Raw genomic sequence first — 11,132 nt, forward strand, 5'->3', positions numbered from 1 at the left:
GTGCTGTTCAATTTCTCCTCTTCCATCCCAAGTTTATTTTCCTTGTTTTTTGTAACTTTCCCTCTCCCTTTTTCTGATTCACTGTATTTAAAGTTCAAGGTTCTTATTGAAAATATTGTTTTTTACGTTACGTTATGCTTTACACTCCTTGTTATTTGTAAACCGGGTTGATGTGATGCCTATCATGAAACTCGGTATAACAAAAACAATAAATAAAATAAATAAATAAATGATTGGAGAGCATCAACGTGGTGTAGCAGGAAAGGATCCTGTAGCATGGATAATGCATTGTCCTCTCGCATCGAGGCTGTGTCTTCCAGGGTTACTGCCCAGGAGGAAAGGGTTACGTTGGCTGTCATAGTTGGTAATTAGATTATTAGGCATGTAGACAGCTGGGTGGCTGGTGGGCATGAGGATCAACTAGTAACATGCCTACCTGGTGCAAAGGTGGTGAACCTCACGCATGACCTAGATAGGATTTTAGACAATGCTGGGGAGGAGCCAATTGTTGTGGTACATGTGGGCACCAACGACATAGGAAAATGTGGGAGGGAGGTTCTGGAAGCCAAATTTAGGCTCTTAGGTAGAAAGTTGAAATCTAGAACCTCCAGGGTAGCATTCTCTGAAATGCTCCCTGTTCCACGCGCAGGTCCCCAGAGGCAGGCAGAGATCCAGAGTCTCAATGCATTGATGAGACGATGGTGCAAGAAGAGCGATTCAGTTTGTAAGGAACTGGGGAGCTTTTTGGGGAAGGGGGGAGTCTTTTCCAAAGGGATGGGCTCCACCTTAACCAGGGTGGAACTAGGCTGCTGGCACTAACCTTTAAAAAGGAGATAGAGAAGCTTTTAAACTAGAACAAAAGGGAAAGTCAACAGTTGCTCAGCAGCGCATGGTTCAGAGGGAGATATCTTCAAAGGATACTAATGAAGCATTAGAGTTAGGGCATCCCAACAGTGAGGTTCCATTAATAAGACCTCAATCATAAGAAACCCACTATAATTCTCGGAGACTTCAACCTTCACACCAATGAGCCACATCTATCACTCGCATGCCAAATACTCATCGACACCCTATCAGCTATTAACTTCTCACTTGCGGTCAAAGAACCAACCCACAGAGCTGGCCACATACTAGACCTTGTCTTCACCAACGACATATACCTACACCACACACTAATATCATGCTCGCTAATTCCCTGGTCTGATCACTACCTCCTAAAATGCCAATCTGGAATACACATGAAAAACATGACAAATGAACTCAATACCATCAGACTCAAATACAGACCTCCTTTCAACATTGATATATTACAAAATGAACTTGAAAAACAGCTCCCCAACATGGACTTTTCTAATACCGACAACACCACTCATTCATGGACTCAAATAACATCTGATGTCGCCAACAACATCAACCCAGAAAAAACCAAATGTCTCAATAACAACCGAATTAAACCCAACCCATGGTTTAATAAACAACTAAAAGATACCAAGACCACCCTAAGAAAAAAAGAATGGCGAAAAATGAAATGCCAGACTTCCCTTGCCAACTACCACATATACCTATCCTACTATAAAAACTTACTAAACAAGACAAAGCAAGAATACTTCAGCAAAAAAATTCAAAAATTCTCTCACAACCCAAAAACTCTATTTGACATTGTGAACAAACTCATCTCTGACAATAACTACAGCTACCTTTACAAACACTAACTTGAGCCAAGACCTAGCTAGATTCTTCAAACAAAAAATCAACAAAATAACTACAAATTTAAACAACCTACCACAACAAAACATCACATATATCAGTAACAGCACCACACTTTGGTCTACCTTTCGACATATCTCCTGCACAGAAGTAGAGAATCTAATTAAAGCCTTAAAGCCTGCCAACCATGACCTTGACAAAATTCCAACAAACTCCCTTAAAGAAATATCACAAACCATTTCCCCTACAATAGCTAACATCATCAACAAATCACTAGAAGAAGGATCTCTCTCTGACACCTTAAAACTAGCCATAATCAAACCTATCCTAAAAAACAAGAATCTAGATCCCACTGATCTCAACAACTACCGACCTATCTCAAACTTATCCTTCCTCGCCAAACTAACAGAAAAAGCTGTACTCAAACAACTGAACCAACACCTAGAAATAAACAACATTCTATACCCAACTCAACATGGATTCCATCAACACATCAGCACAGAGACTCTACTCACTGCCCTTTCAGATACAATTATAAGGGGTTTCAACAAAGATCAACGCTCCATCCTCATCCTCCTCGACCTATCAGCAGCCTTCGACACAGTCGATCATAATAGCTTAATAAATAGATTATCTGAAATCGGTCTTACTGAAACGCCCTTGAATTGGTTCAAATCCTTCCTAAGCAATAGATCCTTTCAGGTAAACATCAACAACACCAAATCTGATCCAACCATCCTTGAGACCGGAGTCCCTCAAGGATCTGCCTTGTCAGCCATACTGTTCAACATTTCTCTTCTGCCTCTATGTCAACTACTTTCTAGTCTCAGCATCACCTACTTCATGTATGCTGATGACATACAACTACTAATTCCTATCTCCGACACATTTGAAAATACCCTCAATCAACCATCTACCTAAACTCCATTAAACAACTACTAAACAATATGAAACTCTGCCTAAACATGGATAAGACGGAATACATACTACTAGAACGAAAATCCTCAACAAACAAAACCACCATCAACATTTCAACCCCCAAACTCAGTAATACAGTAAGAGACCTCAGGATCTGGATCGACCCAGAACTAAACTTTAAAAAACACATTTCCATGAAAATAAACGAAGGTTTCCACAAACTACTAACTCTAAAACACCTTAAACCCCTCCTAAACCCACAAGACTTCAGAACCATCCTTCAAACACTGATTTTCACATGTTTTGACTACTGCAACTCCCTTCTCCTGGTTACTTCCCAAAACAACCACACATCCACTCCAAATACTGCAGAATGCAGCAGCAAGAATTTTAACTGGACAGAAAAAAACTGAGCACATCACACCAGCACTGGCTACCCATCGAAAAATGAATTGAGTTCAAAGTGCTGAGGGGGGATATGATAGAGGTCTTTAAGATCATGAGAGGTCTTGAACGAGTAGATGTGACTCGGTTATTTACACTTTCGAATAATAGAAGGACTAGGGGGCATTCCATGAAGTTAGCAAGTAGCACATTTAAGACTAATTGGAGAAAATTCTTTTTCACTCAACGCACAATAAAGCTCTGGAATTTGTGGCCAGAGGATGTGGTTAGTGCAGTTAGTGTAGCTGGGTTCAAAAAAGGTTTGCATAAGTTCTTGGAGGAGAAGTCCATTAACGGCTATTAATCAAATTTACTTAGGAGTAGATTTTAAAAAAGAGCGCGATCGCATACTTTTGTTCGCGCAGCAGGCGCAAACAAAAGTACGCTGGATTTTATAAGATACGCGCATAGCCGCGCGTATCTTATAAAATCCTGGATCGGCGCGCGCAAGGCTGCCGATTTTGGGCAGCCTGCACGCGCCGTGCAGCCTGCCTCCGTTCCCTCCGAGGCCGCTCCGAAATCGGAGCGGCCTTGGAGGGAACTTTCTTTCGCCCTCCCCTCACCTTCCCCTACCTAACCCACCCCCCCGGCCCTATCTAAACCCCCCCTTACCTTTGTCCCTCGATTTACGCCTGCTAGAAGCAGACGTAAATCTACGCGCGCCAGCGGACTGCTGGCGCGCCGTCATACGAGCCGGAGGCTGGTCTGGAGGCCTCTACCATGCCCCCGGGCCGGCGACACACCCCCGGTCCCGCCCCGAAACGCCGCGTCCCGCCCCCGAAACACCACATCATTCAGCCCCGCCCCCGACACGCCCCCTTAAAAAAAACCCAGGATTTACGCGCGTCCCGGGGCTCTGCGCGCGCCGTGGCCTATACAAAATAGGCGCGCCGGCGTGCGAGGGCCCTGCTCGTGTAAATCCGGGCGGATTTACGCGAGCAGGGCATGTAAAATCTGCCTGTTAGGGAATAGCCACTGCTATTAATTGTATCAGAAGCATGGGATCTTCTTAGTGTTTGGGTAATTGCCAGGTTCTTGTGGCCTGGTTTGACCTCTGTTGGAAACAGGATGCTGGGCTTGAAGGACCCTTGGTCTGACCCAGCATGGCAATTTCTTATGTTCTTATGCTTACTCTACTACACAAGTCAGTTTACAGAAAAGAAACAGAGTGGCTAAAAGATGTAATACACCTATACACCCCACAATGCAATACAAGATCAACCAACAAAGCACTACTATCAATACCCACAATCACTTCCGCCAAACTCACATCAGTTTGGGAAAGAGAGCGTTTTCACTAGCATGGTATTCCCGCCTGTGGAATACCATGCCGGAAAACTTACGAAAACAAAACAACATAAAACTCTTCAGAAAACAACTAAAGACCTGGCTCTTTGAACAAACATATAGAGAAGGTATAGATTAATATACACTCCCCCTACACAATATAAAGTCCACCGCACGCCCCAATTTTCTGGATCTATGTACACAGTTATTCCCTGCCCGACACAAACAGTATTAATCCCATGACCAGTTGTTTTCCCCTCACATCTCCCCACCTTAATTTATTACCATAATGCTATCACTTAATATGCACGGTTTAATTCTCTGTTTATTGCTCTGTTTATTTCCTTGTTATTATTACCCGTTATAATGTAATCAGTTAATTTATCTGTTATTCTCATTATAATGTAATCGTTTAATTTGCTCAGTTCCATGTATCCTGTTGCTTTCACTGTAAACCGTGGTGAAGGCTTGCTCCAAACTATGGTATATAAAAACCGTCAAACAAATAAATAAATAAGAAAAGTAATTCAAGTGCTGTAATTAAAAACTCACCTGAGCTAAAAGATTCCAATTTATCCCTATCAATTAGAAAGCAGAATGAAAATACAAACAAAAATATACACTGCCAGATGTCTAAGAAGTAAGATGGGAGCATTAGAATGCATAGAAGTGAATGATGACATAGACTTAATTAGCATCTCAGAGTCATGATGGAAGGAGGATAACCAATGGGACACTGCTATACCGGGATACAAATTATATCGCAGTGACAGAGAGGAGCATCTGGGAGCTGGGGTGGCGCTTTATGTTCGGGATGGCATAGAGTCCAAAACATCCTGCATGAGACTAAATGCACAATCGAATCTTTATGGGTAGAAATCCCTTGTGTGTTGAGGAAAAGTATAGTGATAGAAGAATACTACCGTTCACCTGGCCAAGATGGCGAAACGGACAGTGAAATGCTAAGAGAAATTAGGGAAGCTAACCAAATTAGTAGTGCAGTAATAATGGGAGATTTCAATTACCCCAATATTGACTGGGTAAATGTAACATCAAGACATGCTAGAGAGATAAAGTTCCTGGATGGAATAAATGACAGTTTTACGGAGCAATTGGTTCAGGAATCAATGAGAGAGGGAGCAATTTTACATCTAATTCTTAGTGGAGCACAGGATTTGGTGACAGAGGTAACTGTGGTGGGGCTGCTTGGCAATAGGGTTCATAATATGATCAAATTTGAATTAATGATTAGAAGGGGGACAGTAAGCAAATCCACAGCCCTAGTGCTAAACTTTCAAAGGGAAACTTTGATAAAATGGGAAAAACAGTTAGAAAAAACTGTTAGAAAAAACAGTTAGAAAAAACTGTTAGAAAAAACTGAAAGGAGCAGCTACAAAAGTAAAAAGTGTGCAAGAGGGATGGACATGGTTAAAAAATACCATCCTAGAAGCACAGTTCAGATGTATTCCACACATTAAGAAAGGTGGAAGGAAGGCAAAATGATTACTGGCATGGTTAAAAGATGATGTGAAAGAGGCTATTTTAGCTAAAAAGATCTTCATTCAAAAACTGGAAGAAGGATAAAGCATAAGTGCTGGCAAGTTAAATGTAAGACATTGATAAGACAGGCTAAGAGAGAATTTGAAAAGAAGTTGGCCGTGGAGGCAAAAACTCTCAGTAAAATTATTTTTAAATACATCCGAAGCAGAAAGCCTGTGAGGGTGTCAGTTGGACTGTTAGATGATTGAGGGGTTAAAGAATCACTTAGAGAACATAAGGCCATCAGAAAGATTAAACAATTTCTTTGCTTTGGTGTTTACTGAAGACAATGTTGGGGAGATACCTATTCTGGAGAAGGTTTTCATGGGTAATGATTGAGATGAACTGAACCAAATCATAGTGATCCTAGAAGATGTGGTAGGCCTGATTGACAAACTGAAGAGTAACAAATCACCTGGACTGGATGGTATACACCCCAGAGTTCAGAAGGAACTAAAAAATGAAATTTCAGTTCTATTAGTTAAAATTTGTAACCTATCATTAAAATCATCCATTGTACCTGAAGACTGGATGGTGGCTAATGTAACCCCACTATTTAAAAAGGGCTCCAGGGACAATCAGGGAAACTACAGACCAGTTAGCCTGACTTCAGTGCCAGAAAAAATAGTGAAATGTGTTCTAAAGATCAAAATCACAGAACATATAGAAAGACATGGTTTAATGGCACAAAGTCAGGATGGCTTTACCCAAGGCAAGTTTTGCCTCACAAATCTGCTTCAATTTTTGAAGGGGTTAATAAACATGTAGATATAGGTGAACTGGTGGATGTAGTGTATTTGGATTTTCAGAAGACATTTGACATAGTTTCTCATGAGAGGCTTTAAAGAAAAGTAAAAAAATCATGGGATAGGTCACGATGTCCATTTGTGGATTACAAACTGATTAAAAAACAGGAAACAGAGTAGGAGTAAATGGACAATGTCCTCAGTGGAAAAGGGTACACAGTGGAGTGCCTCAAGGATATGATCTAGGACCCCTGGTTTACAATATATTTATAAACAATCTGGAAAGGAATACGACGAGTGAGGTAATCAAATTTGCAGATTATACAAAATTATTCAGAGTGGTTAAATCACAAGCGGATTGTGATAAATTGTAGGAGGACTTTGTAAGACTGGAAAATTGGGCATCCAAATGGCAGATGAAATTTAATGTTGATAAGTGCAAGGTGATGCATATATTGAGAAATAACCCATGCTGTACTTACACAATGTTAGGTTCCAATTTAGGAGCTACCTCCCAGAAAAGAGATCTAGGCATCATAGTGGATAATACTTTGAAATCGTCAGCTTAGTGTGCTATGGCAGTCAAAAAAGCAAACAGAATGTTAGAAATTATTAGGAAGAGAATGGTGAATAAAACAGAGGATGTCATAATGCCTCTATCACTCTATTTTATTTTTATTTTATTTTTATTTAAGGATTTATATACCGGAGGTTCCTGTATAATATACATATCACCCCGGTTTACAATGAACAGTAACTATCGCTTCAAGTTAGCGGTTTACAATGAACATAGTTAATCCAAGAAACAGAGAAAAAAAAATATATATATAACAATGCTAACAATTAATAAATAACAATTAATAAATATTTTGAGACTGCACCTTGAATAGTATGTACAATTCTGGTCGCCGCTCTCAAGAAAGATATAGTTGCGATGGAGAAGGTACACAGAAGGGTGACCAAAATGATAAAGGGGAAGGAAATGTTCCCCTATGAGGAAAGACTAAAGAGGTTAGGGCTGTTCAGCTTGGAGAAGAGACGGCTGAGGAGGGATATGATAGAGATCTTTAAAATCATAGGTGGTCTAGAATGGGTAAATGTGAGTCGATTATTTACTCTTTCAGATAATAGATCTAGGGAGCACTCCATGAAGTTAGAATATAGCACATTTAAAACTAGTCAGAGAAAATTCATTTTCAATCAATGCACAATTAAACTCTGGAATTTGTTGCCAGGGGAAGTGGTAAGTGCAGTTAGTGTGGATAGGTTTCTGGAGAAGTCATTAATCAAGTTGACTTAGAAAATATCCACTGCTATTACTAGCATCAGTAGTGTGGGATATACTTAGTTTTTGTGTATTTGCCAGGTATTTGTAGTCTGGATTGGCCACTGTTGGAAACAGGATGCTGGGCTTGATGGACCCTTGGTCTGACCCAGTATGGAAATTTCTTATGTTCTTATGTTCCACCAGGTCTCTGAGATACAATTATATCTACATCTTCATTCAGTGATTTCATTCCAATCTTCCTATCTTATGTTTTAGACTTCTAGCATTGTATACAGATATTTCAAAGTATGTATTTTGTTTGAATTAACAACTTGCTTATCATTAGATGGGGTAATTTGCAATCTTTCTGCTGTCTGCCCTTTACATAAAAGGCACATGGGTTATTTTAGCATTTATTGCTACCTGTCTATCAGAATGCTCTAACATCCCTGTTTTGTTAGTATCCTTCTAAGATACATTATTCCACACTATGGAGTAGATTTTCAAAGGTTTGCGTGTATAAGATACGCGCGCAACCCCCGAAAACCTACCCCTGCCTCCCCCTGCATGTGCCGAGCCTATCTTGCATAGGCTCGGCGGCGCGCGCAACCACCGGGACGCGCGTATGTCCCGGGGCTTGCAAAAAGGGGTGTGGTGTGGGCGGTCCGGGGCAGTTCGGGGCGGTGCATGGCCTGAGCCTCCAGGCATAGCGGCCATTTGCCGCTGTGCCCGGGATCGCCGGCCGGCCATTGGCCGGCGCGCGTAAGTTACGCTTGCCAGGAGGCAGGCGTAACTTCTTCAACAAAAGTAAAGGGGAGTTCTAGGTAGGGCTAGGGGGTGGGTTAGGTAGGGGAAGGGAGGGGAAAGTGCGGGGGGCGGAAGTAAAGTTCCCTCCGAGGCTGCTCCGATTTCGGAGCAGCCTCGAGGGAATGGAGGCAGGCACGCAAGTTGCACAAGTGTGCACCCCCTTGCGCGCGCCGACCCTGGATTTTATAACATGCGTGTGCAGCCGTGCGCATGTCATAAAATCGGGCGTAGATTTGTTCGAGCCGGGTTGCGCAAACAAATCTGCGCCCGCGCGCAGGTTTTAAAATCTGTCCCTATGAGCTTCTGAGCGACTGTCAACATTTCCCCATCATGTAGTTTAAAAACTGCCGTATCTCCTTTTTAAAGGTTAGTATAAACAGCCTGGTTCCACAAGGATTAAGGTGAAGCCCATCCCCTTTCCCCAGAAGGTTCCCCAGTTCCTAACAAATCTAAAACCCTATTTCCTGCACCATTGTCTCATCCATGCATTCAGACGATGGAGCTCAGGCTGCCTCTGGGGTCCTATGCGTGGAACAGGGAGCACTTGTGAGAATGCTATCCTATAGGTTCTAGATTTCAGTTTCCTAACTAAGAACTTAAGAACAAAATATATGCCAAACTGGGTCAGACCAAGGGTCCATCAAGCCCAGTATCCTGTGTTCAACAGTGGCCAAACAAGTCAGAAGTACCTGGCAAGTACCCAAACATTAAAGACCAGATTTTAAAAGCCCTGTGCACATGCAAACCAAGGGTTACTTGTGAGGCTGGGCACTGCACGCGCTGAGCACATTTTAGAAAGGGACCGGCCATACGTGTAACCCCCGTAATGCGCAGAAGTGCCGGGCCAGAAGAAAGGGATGTGCTGGAGGCGGGGTATGGGCAGAGAGGGGCCGGTCAAGGACAGCACCATTAGACTCTGTCCCGGGGAAGCACGTGTCAGCAGCCAGCCAGTGCACTGAGTTTATTTCTGCTCTGGAGGAGCAGTAATTATTAAAATAAAAACATTGGGGCTAGCTAGGGAGTTTTTAAGGGGTCGGGGAGGAGGGGGAAAAGGAAGGAAGGGTAAGGGTAGGGTTAGGGAAGTTTCCTCCCAGTCCACTCCTTAATTGGAGCGAACTGGGAGGGAACTGGTTTAGGCCTGATCACGTTGCCACATGTATTATTCTAAAATTCAGGGGCATAATATAAAATCAGTGTGTCCATGTGCACATGCTGAGAACCACGTACACATAGACACACGTGCGTGCCTTTTAAAATCAACCCCTAAATGAATAGATCCCAAGCTACTAATCCTTATTTATTAATAGCAGTTTATGGACTTCTGCTCTAGGTTTTCATACCTTGATCATTCAACTATTCCTTTCTTCAGATTTCTCTTTTCCTCATTCATAATATAATAGTGCTCACTTCTTTCGGATATCAAATCAGGTTACACCCTGCATCCTAGCTAACTGATTTCCTGCACTAGCTTGAGGAAGTCTTCCCGAGGGGTTTTGTGCCTCTGGGAAGTGGAATGTCTATGAACGGGGAGTGAACAGACAGTAACAAGCCTTGAGCGTCTGCTTTCAGCTTTCAAGCTTCTACTTGCTGAATTATATTTCATTGGACTACAATGTGTTCAGTATATACTACTGTATGTATATCTCTATATAATGGTAATAAGTCTTTGATATTTTAACTTTATCATCATCAGCACTGTACCGTATAATATACAAATTAAATAAACAGACTCAAAAGTACCAGCTAGGCTGAGCCGCCATCCTTTCCATATACTCCTTGGCCAAGTCGAGAACTTTGGTGTTCTCAGGATACAGGACGCAGAACATCGCCAGAGCACCCAGGTTGTTGCCATAAATTTCATTCCAACGGGCACTGAAATCCTTGGGATCCCAGGGCGGAAGATATTCACCAGGATTTGCCAGCATAGTGTGAGCGGCCTGAGTTATCCGAGCCGCAATGTGCTGATGAGTGCTCTGAGCCCTGAGTCGTAGCTCCTCCGTGTCATCATTAGAAAAGTACAACATGGGGTGGCTGTCATAGTTGGCATTAAGGAAAGGAATTATATTACTTGGATTTTCATCTGCACTACAGGTCAAGACGCAGCAGACCACATGTATGAAAAACACAGTGGGAGCCCTCCGGGTGCGAGTCCTCATTGTGGCATCGGATCTCCAAATTCTAGGAGCAGCTAAATTATCTTTCAGATATCCTGGGAGAACAGAGACAGAAAAGGAAAATTAGAAGGTTTAAGGATAAAGATACTGAGGAAGAGAAAGAAGTATACTTTTTCCATGAAAATGCAATTTTATTAATGATATTACTTAAAAATTAATGAAGACATTAATTTATTTAATTTACAGTATTATCCTCAAATATCTAACATTGTAGGAGAGCGATAAAACTTAAAACAATAAAAA

At 42.0% G+C, this 11,132-nt stretch overlaps 1 protein-coding gene across 1 annotated transcript in view; it reads right to left on the bottom strand.

Annotated features, from left to right (window-relative positions):
• LOC115087719 (dermatan-sulfate epimerase-like) overlaps window positions 1-10,871 on the bottom strand; it is a 105,675-nt gene extending 94,804 nt beyond the window's left edge. Inside the window, 1 exon segment of the mRNA XM_029595229.1 lies at window positions 10,456-10,871. Coding sequence (XP_029451089.1) covers window positions 10,456-10,871 — 416 coding nt within the window.
• Window positions 10,872-11,132: the final 261 nt, after the last annotated feature.

This window comes from Rhinatrema bivittatum, chromosome 3 (assembly GCF_901001135.1).
Source record: "Rhinatrema bivittatum chromosome 3, aRhiBiv1.1, whole genome shotgun sequence".
Lineage (NCBI taxonomy): Eukaryota > Metazoa > Chordata > Amphibia > Gymnophiona > Rhinatrematidae > Rhinatrema > Rhinatrema bivittatum.